The sequence below is a fragment of the Solanum lycopersicum genome, chromosome 3 (assembly GCF_036512215.1).
Source record: "Solanum lycopersicum chromosome 3, SLM_r2.1".
NCBI classification, from domain to species: domain Eukaryota; kingdom Viridiplantae; phylum Streptophyta; class Magnoliopsida; order Solanales; family Solanaceae; genus Solanum; species Solanum lycopersicum.
Genome location: NC_090802.1, coordinates 11,624,004 through 11,651,402, shown reverse-complemented (window position 1 = coordinate 11,651,402; position 27,399 = coordinate 11,624,004). Strand labels below are relative to the sequence as shown.

The 27,399-nt window shown below is 33.5% G+C and overlaps 3 protein-coding genes across 7 annotated transcripts; 2 read left to right on the top strand and 1 right to left on the bottom strand.

Moving 5' to 3' along the window:
* Positions 1–358: 358 nt before the first annotated feature.
* LOC104646223 (uncharacterized) lies at positions 359–19,821 on the bottom strand. Of its 4 annotated transcripts, XM_069294859.1 has the most exons (5): positions 14,714–19,821; positions 13,680–13,732; positions 13,243–13,301; positions 12,973–13,121; positions 359–7,425 (listed from the first exon to the last, which is right to left on the bottom strand). In XM_069294859.1, the coding sequence occupies exon 1, from the start codon at positions 19,123–19,125 to the stop codon at positions 17,884–17,886; it is 1,242 nt and encodes a 413-aa protein (XP_069150960.1). In that variant the 5' UTR covers positions 19,126–19,821; the 3' UTR covers positions 359–7,425; positions 12,973–13,121; positions 13,243–13,301; positions 13,680–13,732; positions 14,714–17,883. The 4 variants fall into 4 exon arrangements, with proteins under 4 accessions (XP_069150960.1, XP_069150962.1, XP_069150959.1 ...); XM_069294861.1 differs by lacking the exon at positions 13,680–13,732; XM_069294858.1 differs by lacking the exon at positions 359–7,425 and having other exon boundaries at positions 9,587–13,121.
* On the top strand, positions 400–9,713 carry LOC101251655 (methyl jasmonate esterase 1-like). 2 transcript variants are annotated; one of them, XM_069294862.1, is made up of 3 exons: positions 400–768; positions 8,710–8,841; positions 9,255–9,713. In XM_069294862.1, the coding sequence occupies exons 1-3, from the start codon at positions 400–402 to the stop codon at positions 9,540–9,542; spliced, it is 789 nt and encodes a 262-aa protein (XP_069150963.1). In that variant the 3' UTR covers positions 9,543–9,713. The 2 variants fall into 2 exon arrangements, with proteins under 2 accessions (XP_069150963.1, XP_069150964.1); XM_069294863.1 differs by lacking the exon at positions 8,710–8,841 and having other exon boundaries at positions 9,255–9,634.
* Positions 19,822–24,349: 4,528 nt separating the features above from the next.
* Positions 24,350–26,590, top strand: LOC544264 (methylesterase). Its single transcript, NM_001246884.2, has 3 exons — positions 24,350–24,782; positions 25,396–25,527; positions 26,206–26,590. The coding sequence occupies exons 1-3, from the start codon at positions 24,414–24,416 to the stop codon at positions 26,491–26,493; spliced, it is 789 nt and encodes a 262-aa protein (NP_001233813.1). The 5' UTR covers positions 24,350–24,413; the 3' UTR covers positions 26,494–26,590.
* The last annotated feature ends 809 nt before the right edge of the window (positions 26,591–27,399 follow it).

Genomic DNA, 27,399 nt, shown 5'->3' with positions numbered 1-27,399 from the left:
TCAATATATTATAAAAAATTATATGGTTCGAAAAAAAATATTATCACATAAATTAAGATAAAATAGTATTATAATTAGTTAAGTGTTATATTTAAATTTGTATTGTTCGTCGCTCTATATTTGAGTATAACATTGTTCTAGAAATAATCAAAATGTAACATAATTTATTTGTAAAGTGACCAACATAAACGCACCAATTCAAGGTTAAATCTGAAAATTGGAGTATCACATAGAACCAAAGTCAAAATTCAATAGTAACCAAGGGATTAAAAGAGCAACTATTCCTTTTAAACAATTTATAGCTAAGTAAAATCATTTTCTTGCACTATATAGACTCCCCTCAATATATATAACTAGAGAAGTGTTATCTAAATAATTCTTCAAGAAAAAGAGTGGAAAATGGAAAAGGGTGATAAAAATCACTTTGTACTAGTTCATGGAGCTTGTCATGGTGCATGGTGTTGGTACAAAGTTGTGACAATTCTAAGAAGTGAAGGACACAAAGTTAGTGTTCTTGACATGGCTGCCTCTGGAATTAATCCAAAACATGTTGATGATCTCAATTCAATGGCTGATTACAATGAACCATTAATGGAATTTATGAATTCTTTGCCACAACAAGAAAGAGTTGTTTTAGTGGGACATAGCATGGGTGGCATCAATATAGCTCTTACCATGGAAAAGTTCCCTCAAAAAATTGCTGTGGCTGTGTTTGTCTCAGCTTCTATGCCTGGTCCTGACCTCAATCTTGTAGCAGTTACCCAACAGGTTTGCTCATATGAATTTAATTTCTATAATCTAACACTAGTAGGAATTAATGACTGACAAAATTTCATATCTAAATAACAAAATAATTCATACTAATTTCATTACGCTATGAAATAACAATGGATTATATGAAATTTTGATCAAGTAGGATCTATTTAGCGTCGAATTAGATTGGGTTTATCGAAAAATTTTGTAGTTAACGGGCACAAAAATATTATTTACAAAATACTCATTGATGCATTCATTTTGTTGTAAGTTGTAACTTGTAACAAATAACCTGCTTTTATTTTTCAAGTCACATCTTATTCTACTTTTTATGATTCTATATTATAACAATAAGGCATAAAAATAGGGGCATTATAAATTGAATGAGAATTGAACAATAAGGCATAAAAATAGGGGCATTATAAATTGAATGAGAATTGAACATATGCAATCGCATTCTCTGGTCCAATTGCTGTTTTTGTTTATGTATTTCTGATTTATCCACTAGGTCAGTCTGGTTGGTTCTTTGCAACTAGTTTTGGTGTAGCAGCTATATTTCGATTCATCCTATTTTTCAAGGTTTCATAATTGGACCTTGATCCCCTTTCATATGATGGGAGTTGCCGGAATACTGGGCGCTGCTTTGCTATGGCCCCATTCATGGTGCTACCGTAGAAAATACTGTATTTGACAACTGTGATGGTGCAAATACATTCCGTACTTCTAACCCAACTCATTCCTAAGAAACTTATTCAATGGTTATTCTACTCGACATAGAATTATCTTACTTACCTATGCTCTTATCTAAGTGAACAAGTTGCTTGATGTGTTTCAATTATAAGGTCAAGAACGTAAAGTAAAAAAACACAATACTTAACGTGGAAACACTCGGTTCAAAAGGTAGAAAAACCACGACTTGCTCCACAACCTAATTTACACCCTAACTTGAATAAAACAATGAGTCTCAACAAACAGGATTAAAAACCTATGTAATCTAGGGAATTATCAATTAAGCACTATGCTAGCACAAACTCCGAGGCTTGTGCTCCCAAGTCTTCAAGTTTCCCTCAACTTGAAGACTATGATCCTCTTGTTAGTTTATAACTTACTGAACTATCAATACATTAAGACACAAACACAAAGATAAACTTCCTAGAGCATAAATTATTTGTAGGACCTGGTTCTTCAAAGTTCAGTTGCACTTCAGAAAAGTCAATGTTCCAATTGCCTTTTTGCTATTAAGTCTTCAATGTGTCTTTTCCTCTATATTGAAACACATCTATCATAGCATTTCACATCAAACCAGACTCCCTGCCAGAAGCCACTTCTGCTACAACTTAACCTCTGTTGTCTTTGAGTTTTTCTTTGAGTTGAACTCCTCCTTTCATCAAATGACAAACTTCTTTCTTCATCGGTGTTGTGATTGAACTTCAAATCTTCACTCAGACTTCTTGCGCTTTATCTTGTAATCAACAATATTCCCTCAGTGATTTGTGTACACTTGTCTTTACTCATTTTGTTTGTGTTTTTTCCAGCTTAGTTCATTGTTCTTCTGGACAATGCTGACTAACATGTTTCAAATTGTATTTATCGAATCATCATAACTGACTATAGGCATTTAGGCATTGCAATACTAAGATGAAACATGTTAGTTAGTGTGTAACCAGTAATGTGTTGTACAAAGGAGAAGATTATAATGTGTCAAATCAAGATAGATAGCTCGCATCAATCCCCCTCTCCTTTCACGAAATCGTCACCTTATGGACCACACAGAAATACAGTTGGTGCAAAGGAGACATTTCTCTCTTTAGAACCCTCCGATAACGAGACAAATTTGGACAGCCAGAAAACTTTTGAGAGATTTCGAGGGCTGAAGCCATGTTATCTAGAGGTTGCCATTCAGTTTTAGTGATCCCAGTATTCATTTGGAATATTAAGAATGCGAGAAAGATCCTCGGACATATGATATGGATAGGCACCCTTCGAACTATAATTTAAAAGAGAGGACCCCATGCAACTTGTCAACCATAAAACTCAATCATCTCATGTTAAGAAAATTTCCTTTAAACATATCTTGCAAGAACAACTTATCCATCGTTGGGTTCCTCGTTTGACAAGAAATATATTCATTTACAGACCACCAAAGCCAATGATAACCCGAGGCCATTTTTGGAAGGGAAGAAGATTCAAAAATTCCAAATCAGAGGTATCGATATTAGTAGTGTTATCCTTTATAACTAGTTTAAGAGAGGAATATTCATTATCAACAACCTCAATTAGAATGATCGACGAGTTTCTTAATCACTTTCTTAAGAAGAAATTATCAAACAAGAGAAATGTCATAATAAGGGATATGATGAGTGGAACGATATCCAGTCCTTCAAAGGTAGGATTTTGGGAGAAATGTCATAGAGAACCGGTTCTTGAATGTATTCCAAGGAGCAATTGGACAATTTATTTTTCTAGCTAGAATTGTACAAAATATTAGCTATTTGACATTATCAGGGATTATTTTCTTGCCAATCATTGAATGGAGTTTATGCAATCTTAATCATCCCAAGTCTAAGCTATTTTTCTAAAAATATTCTCTTCCTGTCGTGGCAATAATATCAACAATTTGATCCTCAGTAGAACAAAACGTTATTGATATATGACCTTTTTCAACATTATCATTGGAGGAAAAGATTCCTAATATTAATATGTTTAGTCTTATTATGTTGCACGGGATTTTTGGCAATGTTTATGACACTAATATTATCACATAAGATAGGAAGGCAACCAACATCCATACCAAAATTCAAGAGTTGTTGTTTGATCCTAAGCAATTGTCCACTACGTGAATCAACTGCCATATACTCAACATCAATGCTTGACAAGGCAAAGGAGTATTGTTTATTAGTGGAACATTGTACAAGACAAGTTCCAAGTAAGTGTTTCATACTTGTGGTGCTTTTTCTGTCCACCAAATATCCAACATAATTAGCATCTGCATGCCCTACAAGGTTGAAATTGCTTCATATGGAGTACCAAACTCCTAAATCAGTTGTTCCTTTAAGAAACCTGAAACTTTTTTTGATAAATTTTCGATGTGATTTGTTTGAAAACCCAGCATATAAGACAATTATATCATGTCGACTTGCAGTAAATTAGATATAATTCCAATCACTGTCCTTTTTTGTGGAGGAACAAGATGTCACACTAACAGATTAGTTCCTCTTGCATTGCCAGTATCCAATCATCATCCAGGAGCGACTCCTTCGCCTTTAGGTTCAACCATTGACAGGAAGTTTTTGAATGTACACAAATTCTTCAATCCTAATCTGGTGGTAATCCCAGATGTTAGATTAGTAAGAACATTGTCAATTAGATACGATCCTTGATACTTGTAACTTTTATAGACAATCCTTGAGAAGTTCCACCGGTATCAACACTGGATTGTGCAAGATAGTGTCAATTTCTTGATCTATTACTCCCTCTATTTGTGTGCTCTCAGCTATTTTGACCTGTCGACTACTTGTATAACCTGCTCCTCAATATTATGAATGCCCTTCATGTTAGTCTCAATCATGGTACTATTTTCATAAAAATTAAAATGTATACTTTCTTCAGAACAGTTGGTTAATTTTTTTAGTACCCTATAGGCTTTACTATGTGGCGAGTACCCTAGGAGATTCCCTCATCACTTTCTGCATCAAATTTACTCAAATTATCTTTTCCATTGTAATGTATAAAACAGCTGCAATGAAATGTCTAAATTGAGAGATATTAGTCTTTCTACCTTTGAGTAATTCATAGGAGTTTTCTCTAAGATTGATCGAGACACACATATTTTCATAATATAACAAGCAGTGCTCATGACCTTAGCCCAAAATATATTTTCAAGATTACTAGCTGTCATAATTTTTTTTTTTTTCAAATTGGCAACAATTTGTTGTACCTGTTTCTTTGACCTGTATTGAAGCTGTTTTTACTAGATACTGCAGAGATGTTATTTCTAGATATGTTAGCAATTGGACATTCAGTAGTGTCCAAGTTTGCCACCAATGTAGCATAAGTCTTCTGTAATAGTACTTTCTCTATGAAAATCTATGTTAGCTTTCTCATTATGAATTCTTTCACTTGTATGGTTAAAATTTTTAGATGAGTGTATCCATCGATTAAATTTTTCAAGATCCATTTTTGGCCTATACACTTCTAAATTATTATTTTTTCACTTTGGCATTCTCACAGGAAAAAAATCAATTTTGTACTCTTTCAGAGCATCTGTTAACCTCATCTTAGTATCACTTATTTCCCCTATTTTTATAATGGATAACTTAAGAATTACATATTTAAAAAATGGTTTAATTTTTCTTTGCACTCCAGAATATTTACCTAGGGTTTTCCTCATTGTTCTTCTTTTTCATGGTCGGAATCTCCTACTGCCACGAGAGTTGTCTCATTTACTTCTTCATCAGATTCTTCAGTTCCTAATCCTCAAGCAGCAATCACAGCACATTCTTCTTTTTCTTTTGTATTTGCAGCTTTTCCTTTTAATTCATTTTCAACTCTTTCTTTCCTCCATTCAACATACCATTGAGCGATGGAATTAATGTATTCACACCTTGATGCTTAGTATTTCAATATTGTCTTTTAATTTCTCAAGAAGTCTTTTAGGATTTTATAATACATGTGTCCAGTAATTTATGATACATGTATCTAGTTAATTGTGCAAGACTTTTTGTTTTCTATTTTGAGTAGTGATGTAGTTGATGTTTGTAATATCTCAACTAGCCTTAAGTAATCTATATAAATCTTGAGTTCTCTCTAAAGATAGTATTCTCCTTCAATGTTTTCTACATTGAGAACATTTCCAAGCATGATCATCAGTCGTTCACACTTGTAAATGTTTCCTTCTTGTCATTTCCCTATCTTATTTAAAAAGAACTTCTTGATTTTTTTGCTAGGAATGTCATTTGTTGTTCATCTAGATCAGATTGTTCACCATCAAATACTCTCAAGGCTGGTGACTTATCATGAAATATTTTCTCTTTTCTCAAATCATTCATATTCATCTCATAAGTTCTGAGGTTTCCTACTACTTGATCAAATGTCACGACGGAGAAATCTTTATCTTTCCTAATGACAGTAATTTTGACATCCCATTTTACCTTTGAAAGAACCCTCAAAACTTTTTCAACCTATTCCTTAGTAATGAGAACCTTTCTTAGGGATGAGAACAAATTGATTAGAGTGTGAGTGTAGTAATAATCTCTAGAAGTGGTTTGTTTTCCTTCATCTTGAATGTTTCATAACCTGCTCTAATATCAGTTGATATTCTACATGACCTAGAATTATCTTACTTATATATACTCTTCCCTAGGTGAACAAGTTGCCTAACGTGTTTCAATTATAACGCAAGGACAGTAAACTAATTACACATAACTTAACATGGAAACACCACTCAAAAAGGTGTATGACTTGTTCCACAACAGACATTTACTCCCAAACTTCACTACAATAATTAGCCTCAACAAATAGGATTACAAAGTTACGTAATCTACGAATAGTCATTAAGCCCCATGCTACAAAAAACCTCCAAGGCGTGTGTTCCTAACTCGAAGTCTTTGAGTTGCCCTTAACTCGAAGAAAATGATCCAATGTCAGGTTATAACTTACTAAACTATCAGTACATCAAGACATACACACAATGAAAACCTTCACAGAACATAAATTCTGTAATAGGGCCTGGTTCTTTGAAGTGTTGCTTCAAAATTCAGCTACACTTCAGAAAAGTCAATATGTCAATTACCTCTTTGCTATATTAGTTTTCAAGTTTTTATTGACTCTCTTCCTCTATCCAAACATAACTATCAGAATGCTTCACTTCAAGCAGACACCTAGTCAGAAGCCGCTTCTTCTATAACTTGACCTCTGTTGTCTTTGAGTTCTTCTTTGAATTGGACTCTCCTCCTTTAATCAAACTTATTTGTTCATCAGTTTTGTTATTGAACTCCAACTCTTCACTCAGACTCCTTACGATTTATCTCGTAAATAACATTATCCACTCTGTCATCCCTGCACACTTGTCTTGACACATTTTATTCGTATGTTCTTGAATTTTCCCAGCTTAGTTCATTGTTCCTGTGGACCATGCTGACTACCGTGTTTCAACTTATGTATCAAATCATCAAAACTTCATTACCTCAACAACATTGATAGGACAAAATAATATTACAATAATGTCAACGTATTCAATATGTAAAGTACTTAACACATAACTTCATGTCACAATCATCGCCCACCGTGAGTGGCACCCATACAAATCCTCTGGTGGGAGAACCAATTGTAACCCAACTTAACTCATCTAGCACTTTGCGAAACCAAATTACTATAATATTAAGAAATCATTTAAAAATAAATAAATTACTGAGCTCACATAAACTCAATAAATCATCCTAATATTTAACCCCTAGAATCTGAATGTGATAACACCAAAACTCTAAATATTCACTAGTGGGGATACAACCCCGAAAACTAGAAAACACTAGCCTAATAGTCTAAAATGTGTGTCCAAAAAGATTGAAAAAGAAATCTGAAAGAATCCATGATAGCCCGGAAGACCACCTCACCCTTGAATTTGGAGGTCAAACGCCTCTCAACTAAGGTCTAGTATCAGCCGCTTGAATATGTCTTGTACTCAACAACAAAAAAAACAAGTACAATATCAATATACAACAGTCGTGTATTGATAGGATCATACGAATAATTCCAAAACATGAATGTAAACATGTAACTACAGTATAGTAATACAGACTCCAAGTCACAATATCCTTATCAACCAATGCATAAAAACTGCCCCACATGATCACAAAAATACACATACCTGATCCTCTCATGGACCAACATGCCATAATCACATTATGAAAAAGTAAAACTGGTTTACTCCATGGAACCAACATGTAAATTTGGTTCTTTCATGGAATTCACACACAAACTATTAGGGTACCGGTGCAGTATCCGGACCAACCATAAATAATTCATACATATGTGGTATTTGAGACAACCGTTACTATTTTATACCGGCATGGTACCCACGCCAACCATCATTCACAAGAAGCACACACAACCATAATCACAATAAACAATCATACTTCTAGAGTTCTACCTATAAGTAAATAACATATTCATTGCATGAGATTATCAACATAATTCATTTCACATTAGCCTTCAGTTTCGTCACATGCATCGCACAAGTAATATTATAATGCAATAGACATGCATACATTACATACTTGAAAACGCAATCATCACCTACCTTGAATCAAGCATTTAGGATCTATAAAGAACTCAAGCTTTCCCCTTTATCAATGCCTTGATCGTTCTTGGTCAAAATAAATAATAAAACACAACAATCAGACAATGATGGCCTAGCAATACCAATACTATACACAAATCCTAATCCCAAGCCAACTCATGATCATTCTACCCAAAACAGGGCTTTTCCCGTCACTAATCAAGTTACACCCCACCACCCCCAACCTTAGGAGTAACACCCTAGATATCTCTAGACCTTACCTTGCTCAGATTTTGTCTGGCCTAGCCTAGAAATACAAGCCACTACCCAAAAAAATTTTAGACTAATTTCTTTCAGCATTAATTGGTCTACTAATAACAGTCGGAGTAGTTCGTTACACTTAACAACCTTATTTTAATGTTGTTAATCCGTGGCGATCCATAAAAATAACTTTCTTGGCGGATAATCTTATACTTCTAATTCTGCTTATGCCGTAGACAAAATTTCAAATGTAATAAGTCTTACTCTTTGATCTTAAAAAAAATAATTGTACATACAACACGTAGTGATCAAAAGTTCAAAAACCTGAATTTCCAAGGTTATTGAATGTACATGTATTACAACTATTTTACTGCTAATATACTAAAAAGTAATCATTGTTTATGTTTGCAAATTGACAGTTTATTCAACAAATGGAAGAACCTATGGATACTGAATTTGTGTATAACAAAGGACTGGATAAAGGCCCAACCTCTGTCGTTTTAGGTCCTAAAGTCTTAGCAACCATCTACTATCAATTCTGCCCTCCTGAGGTGAGTATGTATCAACAATAAACTAATTATTTTTCAACCCAAAAAAAATTATAATGTTATTTTCCCTTAACTTTCAAATCCTTACATTTTTGTGTGTTAATTGTACCTATGGTTGCTGAGTATATTATTTCTAGGATAATAGTTTGGAAGCAATTGACTAATTCAAAAAATTAATTAAACTAATGATGTGGTCAAATTATCATTGTCATGTGGATAAAATGATTTTGCGAAATCGGATGAGTTTTCAGTTAACTCATCATGGCATAGTAAGCCTTTTGTCAATGTAAATGACAAAGATAACCAAACTTTTATCATATGACATAAATGAGTCTTTATCTCAAAGTCAGCCCTTTTCACATAATTCAATTATTTTTTGATAAGATTCAATAATTTTTGTCTATGGCACTCTACAGGACTTAACTCTTGCAACATATTTGGTTAGGCCCGTACCATTCTTCGATGAATCAGTCCTATTGACAAACACTGAACTTTCCAAAGAGAAATATGGTAGTGTTCATCGTGTTTATGTTGTATGTGAAAAGGACAATGTGCTCAATGAACAACAATTTCAAAGGTGGTTGATTAACAATAATCCACCAGATGAGGTCCACATGATTCAAGATGCAGGCCACATGGTCATGTTCTCTAAACCTAGGGAGCTTTGTTCTTGTCTTGTTATGATTTCACAAAAGTGTCATTGATATTTCACCTTGTTTATTAGTGGTGTAGTCACATATAGTCAGTTGAACATTCTTTGAGAAAAATTATACAATATAAAAACATTTTTGAAGTATACGATCCTTCATTACTTCCGTATGTATATACATATACTCTCTTCAATATTGATCTTTGATAAAATTTCAGATACACTTGATGAAATTTCTGATTTGGGTTCCATTTGGTTACTAGAAAAAGGAAAGTATATACTCTTTCTTATAAATAAGGCGAGGGACAATTGAACTCCCTCAGCTATTGTCAAAGGAATTCTAAATTTTCAATTGGTGTTTGGCAATATTATACTTGTGTAGCTGAGCTTTTGTGGTTGTACCTTTGCTTATATAGACCAAAAAAATTTTACTACAATTCTTAGATTAAATTGTCATGTTTTAGCCAAATGAATATTTAGTAAATGAAAGCTTTAAAAAAATTGGCATTTAATAGCCACATATATATTCTTCATCACACCCTTCTCTTCAATTTTTTTTCTTATAAATCAAAGTTGCAATAGATCCATTACTCAATTAGTTTGCAGCTTTTCAAAATAGGATGAACCAATTGTATGGTAAGTGATCATTGAAAGCCTCAGTAACCTTCATCATTCATCAACTCAAAATGAAGAAGAAAGTATGAGTGAATCAGATAAAAAAAGATTGTGGTTCCCATTGATCAATTGTACATGAATGTATCAATACCAGGTCCTATATATACCTACTGTTGGTGCCAACTACTTACTTCTCTTATAATTTATGACGGTTGTAGCTTGTAACTAACTACTCTGACTCTTCACATAGAATAACTAACTGACTAACAAATTAATAACAAACTATTATTTAATACCCTTCATTGAGCTGATGGTTGAAATATATCTTTCAATCCCAGCTTGGAAAAAAGATAACGAGTTGTCGCTTTCCAATGCTCTTAGTGTGTAGATCTGCAATTTGTTCTTTAGTTGGAACATGCTGAGTTTTAATCATACCCTGCACTGTCTTGTCTCTCACAAAATGGCAGTCTATGCCTATGAGTTTAGTCCTTTCATGAAGCTATTTGAAGATGTATTGGCTGATGAATACTTATCCCAAGCTCTTTAAACAACCATGCCAGCCATGTCAATTCAGCTACACTGATGTCATACTTCTAAATTCTGCCTCAGCTGAACTTCTAGAGATGGCGTCTTGCTTTTTTGAGTTCTATGAAATCAAGGCACCTATATCTTAACTAGGGAACCTGTAATTGATTTTCTGGTTTGAAGACATCCTGCCCAATATGAGTCACAGAAAGCCTCCAAAGTACTAGATGATTTAGCTGGCGTTAGTAGGCCGAGTCCCGGTGCCCCTTTGATGTACCTGACAACCCTCAAAGGATCTTCCATATGAGAGTGTTTTGGTTTGTGCATAAATTGACTCAAGACTTGTACCACAAAAGCAATATCCATCCTTGTCATAGTGAGATATAGTAATATCTTTCCACTAGCCTGTGATACTGATATCTGGTAATAAACGATCATTTATATGATAGTCTGGATTCTCCTTATGAATGAAAGAGTCATACTCAACAGAAGTGAGCTTGATAGAAGAGTGTAGGGGAGAACTAGCAGGTTTAGAACCACTGAGCCTCATTTTAGCTATAAACTCCAGGGCATACTTCTTTTGACACATCACCATCCCCTTCCTTGATCCGGAAAATTAAATGCCAAGAAAGAACTTAAGTTCACCCAAGTCTTTCATCTTCAACTTAAGTTTTAAGTCATTCGTAGTTTGTAGAATCAGAGAGGGACTGCTGCTTGTAACCAATAGATCATCAACATAAAACAACACCACCACTAACTCTGGTCCAACGTGTTTAGTAAAGAGAAAATAATCAAAATGACTTTGGGAGAAACCAAGAAGAAGTAGAGTGTCACTAAGCTTTTTATTCTGTTGTCTAGGGGCCTGCTTAAGTCCATAAAGGGACTTTGCAGTTTGCACAGTTTATGAGTCTCAACCTCAGTAGCAAAGCCTTGTAGAATGTCCATGTAGACCTTCTCAAATAGATCACCTTGCAATAAGGCTTTGTGGACATCCGTTGGAAAATGGACCAATATTTTGACACAAGTATTGCAATGATGGACTTTATTGTGACCATTTTTGCTACAGTAGAAAATATTTCAGTGTAGTCCAAACCTTCCTGCTGACTATACCCTTTGGCTATCGGCCTTGCATTATACTCCTCAACCTCTCCTGAAGTTATATACTTCACTTTGAAAACCCATTTTCAGCCAATAGGACTTTTTCCTGGTGGAAGATTTACTATACTCCAAGTGTAGTTCTCTTCTAATGCAGAAATTTTTGACTTCATGGCTGCTACCATTTTCATCTCTCATTGTTATAAGTAGAGGGCTCTGGAATATTAGAATAGGTACTGAGGGTTGTTCCAAATAAAGGAGAATGTCATAGTTGATGTAGTATATAATGAGATAGCAGCAGATGGTTGGAGTTGTACCCTTGGTAACAGAATCTTAGCCAATTAAGTGATTTGATGGTTCTAGTAGATTTCCTTCCTTTTAAAGGTCTGGCACTCTCACCAGCTAATTCAGGAATACTGGTACCAGGAGTAACTTCACAAGATAGAGAGGGACCATTGTCACACTGATCAGTTGGACAAGAGGAGTGACCTCATTACTAGGAATAAAGACAGTTCCGATGTTGGTAGGGGTTGTATCAACTGTCTGTGGTAGCACTGAAATAGAGATGAAAGGGGAGTATCCATAGTTGGAAACGGAAACACATCTTCTTGAATTGAACATGAACTTTCTAGAGTGAATAAGAAACATTTTATACCCTTTTGTGTCATAGAGTAGCCAAGAAATACTGCAGAGACAGCCTTGGGATAAAACTCAAGACATTCGCATATCCAAGACACCAGAACACCTTGTGATGATCATACTTGGAAGGTGTCTTATGTAACACAGTAAAAGGTGTTTGATCAGACAACACATCACTAGGTAACCTATTTATCAAATACACAGCTGCGGAGACACACTCACCCTGGAATCTCAAGGGTACAGATGCTTGAAACCTAAGGGCTCTAGCAATATTCAAAATGCGTCTATGTATTTTCTCAGCAACACCACTTTGCTGAGAGTTGTAGGCAAAAGAACTTTGATGAATAATGCCTAAGAAATGAATGAACTCAGCAATAGAAGAGCTGAAAAACTCAGTTCTAAGATATTTCACCGAGACATCATATAAAGTTTTTACCATAAGCAGAAAACTCTTAGGGAGCAATTACATAGGTAGCAAGAAAATCCAAGTGTATCTAGAATGATGATCAACAAGCCCCAATTTTCTCTTACATAACATACTGATTTTCATAGAATACTCCATAATGCATGATTTTCAGAACCAGTGAGCTTAACAGAGATCAAGGATTTACCTGGAGTATCATTGGGTTGAAGAAACAATGGATGATGCTGATCAATTGCGACTGTGTTTGAAACCACAGTGTGAGAACGCATTGAAGCACCGACATGCTCAGTTTTATCATTTCCAATCGCCATCCTAGCAGATCTCGAATTCAAGAGACTTCCAATTGAAGAAGAAGAAATTAATGAAAGACAATCAAGTGCAATTGCACTATAATTTGGAGAGAAATCTAACAGAAAAGGAAGTTGGAAGTGAAGTGAGAAGAATAGGCTCAGCTCACCTACACAAACTCTAATACAATGAAAGCTTCAGTAACCTTCATCATTCCTCATTCATCAACTGAAGATGAAGAAGAAAGTATATCAGTGAAGCAGAGAAAAAGATTGTGATTTTCATCAATCAATTGTACATGAATGTATCAATACAAGGTTCTACATATGCCTGATGTTGGTACCAACTACTTTCTTCTAATATATAAGTTGATGGAAATTGTAACTTGTAACTAACTACTCTGACTGTACACATAGAATAACTAACAGATTAATATTTAACAGTCATTATACTTTAAATTCAGAATTCACACCAGCCGATCGACCCACCCCCCACCCCCCAAAATAAATAAAAAACTATAACAGACAAAAAGATGAACTAGAAATTGAGTTCAATGACAAAAATACCAAAAGAAGCAGAAATTAATGTCCAACTCAAGTCCCTTACTTGAAACTTTTGTAGTTTGAAGACCTCCTCCTAAGAGACATAGCGTGTAGCGGCTTCCGTAAAATCACAAAAAAATTTCCAGCAACAGAATAGTATCAAATTGAGCGTCCAATAAGCAATTAGAAAAGCACAACTAATTAATAACACTAACCTTATGTTTTATATCATCTTTAATCATTGAAATACTGAATTAGTTAAACATTTCTTAATGCCTCTAATTTATTTAGTGCAAGTGTAAATGAAAATTCACAAGATTCCAAATTTGAAGTTTTTATTCACTCCTCAAATCGAACAACAAATTGTCAAATTTCACAACAACATCTAAATGGAAAAAGTTAAGATGAACATTTTTCAGATTGAAGAATAATGTATTTTGAAGCTGCAGCAAAATAGCATCCATTGTATGGGGTGTATATGATCGGGTTGATTCGAATTTTTCAAATATCAAACCAAATTATTCGTATCCGATTTTGAATTTATAAACCAAATCAAACCAATAAACTCAGGTTTATCAACTTCGGGCTTTTTTGGGTTTCTTTGGGGTATTCGGGTTTTTTTGGATTTCGGGTTTTTTCGATAAAGTATCTATACAAACATATAATTTACGTATACTTCAACTATTTTCTTTAATCCTACCAAAATTCAATTATCTAAGTTATTTCTCAAGAAAATAACAAAAAATATTAATCAACAAATAAGTCATAATGAAATTGATCATAATTTAAAGTGCTAAAATAAGTTTAGTATGTATTAGTTACATGACTAAATATTAAAAGAAAGTAAGATTAGATCATGTATTTTAATTGTCTAAATCTATGTAAAACTAAAAAAACAAATATTCAATATTATCGTCGGGTTTTTTTCCAACACCAAACCAAGTCAAACCAAACTATTAGTCGGGTTTTTTTCGGTTTGAGTTCGGTTTTGTACACCCCTACATTGCACATGTATTATTGAGTATGCTCTAAAAAAATGAATCCGAAACAATCAATGTGACAATCAGGAAAACCAAACAAATAATTTAGGAAGTTTACCAGTGAATGCCCTAGCTCTTCTCATTCCCTCTTGGAAGCTCTATTAAACTTGGGTCTTATCTTTCTTATGAATCTTGACTTGTTCTACATCTATAGATAACAATATGATGTTATGATCTCTCTGAGATCACAAATTTCAGTCAAAACAATTCAAAGAAAATCTAAAAATCAAATCGCAACTTATTGATTCTAGATTTTCTCGATTACAACAAACCAAAGCTAAGTAACTACTGAGCAGACATTATTGAATTACAGTAAAGAAGAAAGGGTGAGATTGAGAAGAAGAGAAACAGGAAATTGAAGAAGATCGAAGAATAAGAATAAGAGAAGTAGAAACAGAAATGGGAACAAATTGCGTTTCCAAAAGTTAGTTCCTTATCTCTCCTCTAACTACCATTTTATAAGAACTTCCTAACCAACTCCACGTGGCATCATCCGGATCACAAATTCTCATCAACTTGCTTTTAATCCCAGCATTACAATATATCAATATCTGATCTTTTCACTAGACTCTTCACGGATCGATTCCCCACAGAACCACTTCTATATTTTAATTCATAACATTCCCTTCTCCATCAATACATCCTTGACCTCAAGGATGAGAATCAAAACCAGGGAACTTAGCGCGTAAAAAATCGTAATCTTCCCACGTAGCATCCTCCGGTGGAAGATTAGACCACTGAACCAAAACTCGCACCATAGCTGCATTTTTCCTTTTTACCATCTGGAGCTGCAAAATTGTCACCGTCTTAACCAAAAAATTTCCTTCATCGTTCGTATAAGGTAATTCATATTGAACTACCACACGATTGCCTACTTTCTTCTTCAACAACGAAACATGAAATATCATATGAATCTTTGAAGTAGATAAAAGACCTAATTTATAAGTCACTAACCCAATCCTTTCTGTTATCAAGTAAGGACCATAATACTTAGAAGTAAGCTTCAAATTCTTTCTCAATGCAACGGACATCTAACCATATGATTGCAGTTTTAAGTATACCCAATCTCCGACCGAAAACTTATGCTCAGTTTTGTTTCCATCAGCAAAAAACTTCATTCTAGCTTGGGTAGTAGTTAAATTGTCTTTCAACAATTGAAGGAACTGTCGCCTGTGCATCACAACATCCTCTGCAACTTGTACCATTGTTTCCAAAAGAGGACCAATGGAAAGTTGAGGGGGAGTATAACCATACAATGCTTCGAATGGAGTACACTGCAGACCTATGTGAAAATTCGTATTATACCACCATTCCACAGTCGATAACCATTGTTTCCATTGTGTAGGACGACTTGCAGTCATACATCGAAGATAATTTCAACGCACATATTGACTCTTTCAGTTTGACCATCACTCTGAGGATGATAGGCTGAACTATAGTGCAATTGATTCCCCAAAAGTTTGAACATCTCCTGCCGAAATCGACTTAAGAAGACCTTATCTCGATCTAAAACAATATAGTCAGGAGTAGTATTTAATCGGTGGATTTGTCTTTAATACAATTCAGCCACGGTTGCTGCAGTATATGGATGAGCCAAGGCTATAAAATGAGCATACTTCGTAAATCGATCGACCACTACTAAGAACATCCTTAGATTTCGACTTTGGTAAACCCTCAATAAAGTCCATACTTATATTACTCCAAGCTTGATTAGGAATCGACAATGGTTGGAGTAGACCCGGATATGCTGCATTATCGTCCTTATTACGATGGCAAATCTCACAATGAGCTAAATAGTCATTCACCATAGATCTCATCTTAGGCCAATAGAAATAATGAGCCAACCTTTTGAAGGTGCCCAATTGACCCGAATGTCCTCCTAAAGGAGTATCATGAAAAGTAGATATGAGTTGTTGTCGTAAAGGTCCTGTAGATCCCACATAAACCTTGCCTTTCTTCCTTAACACACCATTAACGTTATGCCATAAACTAGGCCCATGCACATTTACTGATAACAGTGTAATCAACTCTTGAACGTATGTATCCTCATTATAACTATGCATAATCTCTTGTATCCACGTAGGTGTGATCACACTTACAACCATAAGCAGACCTGTGGATTGATTTTCATCGCTCTGTAGACCTTCTTGTCTTCTAGATAGAGCATCCGCTACTCGATTCTCTGTTCCCTTTTTGTATCGCACCTCATAATCAAGACCGAGTAATTAATTAACCCCTTCCGTTGAATAGACAAAGTGACCTGCTATTCCAAAAAGTACTTCAAACTATGGTGATCAGTCTTAACCACAAAGTGTTTGAACTGCAAATAATGTCTCAATTTATCTACTGCATTGAGTAAAGCCATATATTCCTTCTCGTATATCGACTTGCCCCGATGTTTAGTAGCCAAAAAATTGCTAAAGAAAGCTATCAGCCTTCCTTGCTGCATAATTACAACTCCAATACCCCCATGAATGGCATCGGTTTCAACCACAAATTCATGTGTATAATCAGGAAGAGTCAATACAGGCGTAGTGTTCATAGCTACTTTAAGGTTTTCGAAAGCAGTCTCGACATCCACACTCCATTTAAAAGCCTCTTTACCTAACAAATCTATGAGTGGCCTGCTGATAGTTCCATAATTCTACACATACTTACGATAGTAACCGGTTAATCCCAAAAATCCTCTTAAGCTCCTAATGACTTAGGTCTAGGCCAATCCACCATAGCTTTAATCTTGTTAGGATTTGTAGACACCCCTTCATCTGTAATAATATGTCCTAAATACTCCACGTGAGCTTCACCAAAAGAACACTTAGACTTTTTAGCGAATAGTACATTAGCTCTCAAAGTCTCAAATACAATCTGTAAATGCCTCAAATGCTCATCTCTGCTTCTGCTATATATAAATATATCATCAAAGAAGATGAAAATAAATTTTTGGAGAAACGATTGAAAATACTGATTCATTAACGCTTGAAATGTTGCTGTCACATTAGTGAGTCCGAAGGGCATCACTCGAAACTCGTAATGTCCCATGTAAGTCCAAAAAGCAGTTTTATGCACATCCTCCACTCTCATTCTAATATGATGATATCCAGCGTGCAAATCCACCTTCAAAAAGATTGCAGCACCATGTAATTCATCCAAAAAATCATCCACTATAGGAATTGGATATTTTTCTTTGATGTTCAAGTCGTTCAAGCCTCGATTGTCAACACAAAATTTCTATGTCCCATCTTTTTTCTTTACAAATAGTGCAAGTGAGTAATAAGGAAATTGACTCGCTTGTATTATTCCACTGCTTAACATCTCCTTTTCCTGCTTTTCCAACTCGTTCTTTTGATGGAAATTATACCGATAGGGTCTAAGACTAATTGGCATCACTCCTGGTTTGAGACGTATCTCATGGTCGAAGGCTCTAGCTGGTGGTAGTGATTTCGGTTTTGTAAAAATATATGAATACTTAACTAGCACCTCTTGAAGCACTTCATCTACCTCCTCTTCCTCATTTGATGTCACCATATTCATCATAAAAAGATGAGTAACCATATCCTGACCCTTCTTCAACATTTTCCTCATGGCTTCACTAGATAACATGCTTAAATTTCCCTCCTCTACAATTCTCGGCAACACCAACTTATTGGTCTTTTTGCCTATAGTAACACACCTCTGTTCGTGATCAAACTTAGTTGGATTGTGTTTCTTCATCCAATTATTTCCTAACACCAATGCACAACCACCTAAAGGAATTATGAGCAAATCTTTCGTGAAAATTCTTTCCTGCATTTTCCACGAAAAATCTTTACGGTGAGAATTACACATAACGTAGTTGCCATCCGCTACTGTAACTCGTACTGGCAAGCAAGGACAAGGTTGATAGACTAATGCAGTAACTGTGTGTTTATCGATGAAGCTATGAGTGCTTCCTGAATCAATTAATATCGCTAAGTCTCGCTTCTTCACAGTCCCTCCAACAAGGATAGTGTTCTCTCCTTTATTATGTCCCGTTAGTGCATTTAGACATACAACTTGCTGTACTTCTTGTTCTACTATTCTTTCGATAGTTATCTCTTCATTTTCCTCAGTTACCAACACAGGTTCATTGTCATCTTCATTTACAATAATTCCTGTTAGACAATTCAACTGTCTCGTCTTACATAGATGCCCTGGACCATATTTCTCCCCATAACGAAAACACAAATGATTGGACTTCCTAAACTCGTAAACCTCAGGATTAAGCCGGTAAGGACCATTTATATTACCGATTGCAGAAGAGCCCTTGTTACCCATCTCCTGCACAATTGGAGTAACTATTCGGTTAACTCCTTTACTTCTATTTCGTGCAACTTCAATAGCCATTTCCTTCATCCTCACCTTCTCTACAGCTTCCTTCAACATAGTCGGCTTGAACATTTTAACCTCAAATTTGATCTCCTTTTTTAAGGCTCCAATGAAACGGATAAGCATTTGATCCTTAAGATCTTCAGATCTTTCTAAAAACTCATCCACATTACCACTCTGCTGTAGTTTATTAAACTCCTCTACCACATCACCTACTTCAATTTACCCAAATCGACTTATCAGTTCCTCCCTAAACTCGATCCAATTCGGAATTCCTCCACTTAATACCATTGACTGATACCAAACTTCGGCAACATCATTCAAGTATAACGCAGCCAATTCTACCCTCTGTTCATTATCCACCCTATACTGTATAAAGTAGCGCTCACACTTTCGGATCCACACCTTAGGCTCCTGACTAGCAAAACAAGGTAACTCCCACATAGGTAATGCAACAGTATTCAGCTGAGCTCGGTTGCGATTGTACGGATTCAGAATGGACAGCAAACCTGCTCCCACATTCGGAACTGCCGGTGCTCTTTCTAATACACCCAGCCTTCCCAAAATTAAATTCAATGCTCCTTGAATTTTAGACCGAGCATGGCATACCTCTTCCTGAGAATTCAGCAAATCGACTAGCATTTCATCATGTCTAACTAGATTATCTTTAGTGATCTTCCATCGCGTTCCTTCATCCATTGCTCCTCCAATTGCACAAGTTCGAAGGCTCTGATACCAAGTGTTATGATCTCTCTGAGATCACAAATTTTAGTCTCAACAATTTAAAGAAAATCTATAAATTGAATCGTAACTTTATTGACTCTAGAAGTTCTCGATTATAACAAACCAATGCTAAATAACTACTGAGCAGACATTGTTGAATTACAATAAAGAAGAAAGAGTGAGATCGAGAAGAAGAGAAACAGAAATCGAAGAAGAAGAGAAACAGAAGATCGAAGGAGTAGAAGAGAAGCAGAAATAGAAATGGGAAGAAATTGCATTTCCAAAAGTTAGTTCCTTATCTCTCCTCTAACTACGATTTTATAACAACTTCCTAACCAACTCCACGTGGCATCATCTTGATCATAGATTCTCATCAACTTGCATTTAATCACAGCCCTTCAATATACCAATATCTAATCTTTTCACTAGACTCTTCACGGATCAATTGCCCACAGAACCACTTCTATATTTCAATTCATAACATACGATAAAGTATTAAACCAACATGGCTTAATTATAACTTATTCCTAACCCTCGTACATTCTCATAGTCATCCCACCCTAAATAAGAGTTTTCCTTCATTAATCAACCAAAAAATAAAAGTTTTTCCTCATTGATTAACCAAAAACCTCTTGCAATGCCACCATCCCACCTACTCTTTCTTTGCCACTTGATATAGTATAGTCTGGTTGCAGGATTAGTGATGTTTCTTGGGTGAAGACAAAGATGATCTCTGACACCTTCTACCCCCCTTTCCTTATGATGAGAGTTATGTCATTTTTTTTCATAATCTTATACTCTCTTAAAAACTGTTGTGCCTGTTTATTTAGACTAGAACCTTATGGAAAGTTTAGTGAATTCTTTACAAAAGTACATATTAATCAAGTTTGTGAGTCCTTCTATATTTACAATAAAGTGATTAGAAGAAGAGTAAAATAATATTGTATTGTCAAAGTAGTTGAAATACAAGCTAGCAAATATGGAAACAACAAGAAAAGTTTTCCCCAGCTTATTCACAATCTTAAGGCCTGAAGCTCATGGTTTCCTTTCTAGCTGTTAATATATGAACATAAAAGGATCAAAAGCATTCTGAACTATGCTAAATATACCACTTATATCCTTCATTACATTTTGGGATAAAAAAATACCCCGCCGTTATTCCAAGAGACCACAAATACCCTCAAAAGTTAACCACCCAAATTTTTAGTGATGTGTCAAGTCACATGGGACTAATCCCTCCTCCTAAGCGTTGCTAACTAGAATTTACTACAAAGGAACTACACTTTTCGCAACGAAAAGAGTCGTCACAAAATCTAAAAATATTATCACTAAACGTTTAGAGTGATTTTTAGTGACGAGTAAGGCTGAAACAATCCTTCGCTAGTAAGACATATTTTTCAACCAAAAAAGGATAAATAACTTTTGGTTGCAACCTAATTTTCTAAAATAAATAACATGCACTATCAATATGAAAAACATTAAATATTATTACAAAAATCATCAAAATTACCTATCGATTCAAACCACCTATGACATAGTACATCATTGTACATTTTACGCAATACATATGACATAAGAATAAAACTTACAATTTCTTAAAGCTCCTTCTTGACCGGTATTATTTGTAATTTTTTAAAAATGATGAAGAAAAAACACAAATTCGAAATTTAATGCTAAAAATAAGTTAAAACCTTTAGTGGCAATATTTTGGACTTTCATGACGACTTTTGTGCGTAGAAGGTCTAGTTTTTTTTCAAAGTTAATTCTAGTTAGCAACATTTTATTCTTAGGTGGCTTGCCACATCACTATAAATTTGGGATGTTAACTCTTGAGGATGTTTGTCGTCTCTTAGAATAACGGCAAGGACATTTTTGATCCCAAAATATAAAAGATATACTGATTTATTTCACATAATTCAAAGGCAATTTCATCTTTGAATCACCTAATCATTAATCATTATTTAATTTAAATTATCTAAAAAGTTTAATTTAGTTTGTTGAACATAGCTAAAAAATTTGACAATAGGCATGACTATATTGAGGAAGGTACATATATAACTTGATTACATAGCCACGTACTCTACTATATATGTGTTTGGAAGTATAGCATCGCATATCTACTAAAAAATAAAAATAGAACCAACAAAAATCTAAAGCTAGGAATACCAACTTAATTATTGAAATTCGTAACTTTATGAGTTCGATTTTCTTTTAGAGTGAATTAAAATAGATTTAAACTGAACAATGAATACCCATATACAATTTTGTATATGATGATAAAAACAAAATATATTTTTCATTAAAATTATAGGTGGTGGCTGGACTATTTATATATGGCAAGTATCTTTCTAGTCCTATCGATCTTGTGAAAAGGCTAGCTAGCTAGAACCCAAAATTGTTGAACTTTGAAAATATTGCGTATTGGAAGTTTCCTTGTTTGTCTAGTTGTGGATTAATACAAATGTTGAATGATTTTACCAATGAAACTTAGAAATAGTCAATTTTAATTAGTTTTAGGTGTGGAAAATTAGGAAGAAGCTAAAATATCATTATAGTCTTTGATGATTGATGTGAAGGAGCTTTAAAGACTAATAATTAATCAACCAGTAATATCATTATTGAAGTAACCTAATGGCGTGTTAGTTCTATGTTTGCTTTGGGTGTTTAAGATTGGGGGTTCAAACCTCATCTTGAAGCTTATCGCATTTCTTTTGCAAAATATAACAAAAAATGCGGTTTAACACTAATCTAAGCCAACGATGAGAAAAGGATGTAACTTATTTTAAAACTCGATAGTTAAATTTTTAACTTCTCTTTTATAAATATGAACACCACTTACTAAAAATTCTATGTACGCCACTAGATATGGCCCAACAGATTGGATTGTGACACCGTCACATTAAACATGTCCTTAATCAAAGTACTACAATCTAGACATATTTTTTATTTAAGATTATAAAATTTAAAAATCACTGTTTATTTTTTAAAATTTATAACCAATCAAATTAAAATACTTAAAAAATTGAGACAAAAAAAAGTAAAATAGTTCTCAATTATATCTTCTGCCCTTAAGTATTTGTTGCTTTCTAATTCACTATGTGGATTAACGTGCGTACGGCAGAATACAGAAAAAATCAGTACCTAGAATGTCGATTATTTCCAAGTGAGTAAAATCTAGAATAAATGATATTTGACAAGTCAAGGTGCAAGAGACAACATATCTGTTTAGAGATACAATATCAATGGATTATTATCTTTGGACACATCAAAATATTGGTTTCTTGCTTAATCTCTTTCTATGTCATGTCATATCATCCAATTTTCCCCCCAAATTGATGTGATTGCCTAAATGTGGATAACAATAAATAGAAATAATTTGCATTGAGAGTCCTTTACACTTTGTTTAGATCATTGTTACACATTGTTTCATAATATACTATATTGTATTATATTCTATTATATTGTAATGAATGATAGTTACAATGTTTGACTAGACTGTATTGTTTGTTGTTGTTTAATAACATTTTTATTGTTTGAATTGACTGTATCGTACTGTATTGTAATTTATGAATTTACTAAAATATCATAAATTATTTTAGAATAAGAGATATGATTAGAATTTAAATAATATAGGGTAAAGGGTAAAGAGTATTATGAAATATTATGCAAGGATATAATTGAAAAAATAAATTAAGTAACAATGTAAACACACCAAATCGGTTATTCCATAAATTGAGATTTTCATTATTACATAATAAAGAAATTTAACAATATAATATATTCTAAGTAACAATCAAAACAAACATTGTAGGTACAATAACGATACAATATAATATAATGGATGACAATGATTCAAACCAAATTTTAGATGTTGATAAATGTTTAATTTGAATCTTATTAATGTTTATTTAAGTACAATGAAGTGAATTGTGTATTTGTGATCTTTTTACTCATGAATCTTCACAAGTTAAATGAATTACTCTCCGTTTCACATTTTATTCGTGGCAAGATTTGGAGTAGAATGGCCAACATATTTCCATTTCGATATGAATTTGCACATTGATATATTTTGGAAATAATAAATAGTTCACATATTTTAAAATTACATAACAAATGTTTTTAAGGCATATATATAACAATTAGTTGTAATTCAAAATATTTAAAGAACACTTGGTTAAAGTCTTAAAGTAGTAATGTTTTTACATAAATAGAAATAAAGTGGGTGTTAATTATATCTAATTATTCATGTGTGTTACTTCTTTTATTTTAATTTATTTATTTTATTTATTTTTATTCAATTTCTAAAAGAATATTCTTTTTAATTCTTTAATCCATCTTCCTACATGACAGATTTATGATTCAAAACTAAACAAATATATATATATATATATATATATATATATATATATGGTCACTCTTGAGTGAAAAATTGTCGTAGAATAATCAAAATATAATATAATTTATATGTAAAGTCAGCAATATAATACGCGTCAATTCAAGGTTAAATCTGAATATTGGGATATGACAAGGACCAAAGTCAAATTTCATAAAGAATCAAGGGACAAAAAGAGCAATTACTCCTTCTAAATAATTTATTTATAGGTAAATAAAATAATTTTCTTTCACCATAAATTCCTCTTAATAACTAGAGAAGTGTTATCTAAATAATTCTTCAAGAATAAGAGGGAAAAATGGAAAAGGGTGATAAAAATCACTTTGTACTAGTTCATGGAGCTTGTCATGGTGCATGGTGTTGGTACAAAGTTGTGACAATTCTAAGAAGTGAAGGACACAAAGTTAGTGTTCTTGACATGGCTGCCTCTGGAATTAATCCAAAACATGTTGATGATCTCAATTCAATGGCTGATTACAATGAACCATTAATGGAATTTATGAATTCTTTGCCACAACTAGAAAGAGTTGTTTTAGTGGGACATAGCATGGGTGGCATCAACATATCTCTTGCCATGGAAAAGTTCCCTCAAAAAATTGTTGTGGCTGTGTTTGTGACAGCTTTCATGCCTGGTCCTGACCTCAATCTTGTAGCCCTTGGCCAGCAGGTTTGCTCAAATGAATTTAATTTCTATATGCTTACACTACACAAAAATATGGAATTAATGATTGAAAGAATTTTGTAGCTAACCAACAAAAATTTCATGCTAATCTTATTTAGCTACGAAAAACGACAAATTACAAAAAAAAAATCAATTAGCTAGGACCTATTTAGTGAAGGATTAGATGAGGACTGCCTATAGATTACATAGCTAATTTCATATTCTCTAATAATGATAACGATGCATAAAAACACTTCATAAAATTGAAATTAGCGATAATCTATTTGAGCAAGAACGGATTTGGGAGGGTTTGAAATTGTGTCAGAATTAATGAACCATCATTTAGTGGGAATCCTAATTGATTATTTAGGTGAAAGGATTAGTTATATGTGGCCTGTCACATCAGTAAATATTTAAACTTTTCTCTCAAGGATATTTGTGGACGACTATTGAGATAATAAGGACATCTTTAGATCCAAATAACAGAGTATATACGTGATCTATTTCAAATCATTCAGATACAATTTTGAATCTTTGGGTGTATACATGTATTACTACTATTATATTGCTGATATACAAAATATATTAGTAATAATTGTTTTTGTTTGCAAATTGGCAGTATAATCAACAAGTGGAATCACATATGGATACTGAATTTGTTTACAACAACGGACAGGATAAAGCCCCCACCTCTCTCGTGTTAGGCCCTGAAGTCTTAGCAACCAACTTTTATCAACTGTCCCCTCCTGAGGTGAATATGTATAAACTATAAACTCTTTTTTTCTAAAAAAAAAAAAAACTACTACACACTTATATTCCCCAACTGTCAGTTTTTTACATCTTTTTGTGTGTTAATTTTATCTATAATTGTTGAATATCTTATCTACCGTATAATTATAATAATATTTTCACAAGTGAAATCTAAAGAAATAAAATATACATAGACCTCTGGAACGATTTATAGAACAATATTGAGTGTAAGAATACAATACTTTATTTTATTTCTTTCAATAAATATAGATAGTTCTTATATAGCTCAATGTCAATATATCTATTGTACTAGAGTATTAGAATTCTACTTTCTAATCATAAACTATACGTCCTTTATTCCATATTAATTGAACTGTTTCTTTTTTAAAAATTCAAAATAAGTTAATTATTCAATGTTGAAATTTATTTTCACTTTTACTCTTCATTTAATGAGTTCCTAACTACTAGAGTACATATTTTTAGTAATAATAGTTTGAAAACAATCAAAAGGATAATACTACTACTAATAATTTAATATATGTCCTTGTCATACCCAAATTATTCGCTTTAATTTGCATTGTTATGATATATTCAATTAATCTAATATGACAAATGAGTCAACAACTTTTTTGATAAATTATGATAAAACTCAATAATTGTTGTCTTTGGAACTCTATAGGACTTAACTCTTGCAACATATTTGGTGAGACCCGTACCATTGTTCGATGAGTCAATCCTATTGGCAAATACTACACTTTCAAAAGAGAAATATGGTAGTGTTCATCGTGTTTATGTTGTATGTGACAAGGACAATGTGCTCAAGGAACAACAATTCCAAAAGTGGTTGATTAACAATAATCCACCAGATGAGGTCCAGATAATTCACAATGCAGACCATATGGTCATGTTCTCTAAACCTAGGGATCTTTCTTCTTGTCTTGTTATGATTTCACAAAAATATTATTGATTATTCATCTTTCTGTTATATTGTCAGTTAACTATTATTCGTAAAACATTATACTGTATGTATAAAAAAGTAATATAAAATATATTGATTATAATTAGTTTTTGTAAATTTCTAATTTCGATATTATTGTTTTTCTATCGAGATTATCCTTTCTTTTGTATTGTATGTGGTGGACCAAAACTGTACAATCAACTCTTCATAGAGATGAAAATTGGTAGGGATGACAAATGGAGGGGTAGGGCGGGTGCAGGTCAAACCTGCAAGTCTTTACCCCGCCCCGCATAGCACAATTCTTTTTTCTTCTTATCCCTCTCCGCTACACATGAACCCGTCTTGCCTTGCCCCAACTGACAATGATTAATTCTTTTGTTGAAGGCAGTATGTTATTTAAATAGCTATGACACGAATTTCAAAGGTGCTTTTTTTAAATGGTAATATTATATTATTTGGATGCTGGTCTTTTGAGCAGTTTCTATTCACTACAAGGCGAAAGTAATATTCATTCACCAAATTCACTAAAAATCATTAAAAACACTAAAATTTACATTGTTATAATTGTAAAAAAAAATAAAATCTGCACAAACTATATGCATAGACAAGTTGAAACATATTGGAGATAATACAGAATTAAAGGAATAATTATATATGTTGATTAGTTAGTTAGCTAGGAGTTAGTTAATTTGTTAATGAGTTAGTTGGGTTAGTTAGGAGTTAGTCAATACATTCCACATGTATATATAGTACCATACTTCATCTTTGTAAGTCAGTTTTTCATATATAAAAAATCAGAAATTTCCCAAACTGATTTCTCTCTTCTACTCTGTTCATATTTGTTCATGGTATCAGAGCATTTGAATCTGAGATTCAGATTCACAATTTTTCGATCTTGAGTCTTACTATCAGAGT

Bases quoted from the DNA above. Each gene is read 5' to 3' on its own strand.
- LOC544264 (NM_001246884.2), top strand. From the start codon at position 24,414: ATGGAAAAGGGTGATAAAAATCACTTTGTACTAGTTCATGGAGCTTGT. The intron at 24,783-25,395 runs GTTTGCTCAAAT...GCAAATTGGCAG, and splicing joins TTGTAGCCCTTGGCCAGCAG to TATAATCAACAAGTGGAATC. The intron at 25,528-26,205 runs GTGAATATGTAT...GGAACTCTATAG, and splicing joins ATCAACTGTCCCCTCCTGAG to GACTTAACTCTTGCAACATA.
- LOC101251655 (XM_069294862.1), top strand. From the start codon at position 400: ATGGAAAAGGGTGATAAAAATCACTTTGTACTAGTTCATGGAGCTTGT. The intron at 769-8,709 runs GTTTGCTCATAT...GCAAATTGACAG, and splicing joins TTGTAGCAGTTACCCAACAG to TTTATTCAACAAATGGAAGA. The intron at 8,842-9,254 runs GTGAGTATGTAT...GGCACTCTACAG, and splicing joins ATCAATTCTGCCCTCCTGAG to GACTTAACTCTTGCAACATA.
- LOC104646223 (XM_069294859.1), bottom strand. From the start codon at position 19,125: ATGCTTATCCGTTTCATTGGAGCCTTAAAAAAGGAGATCAAATTTGAG.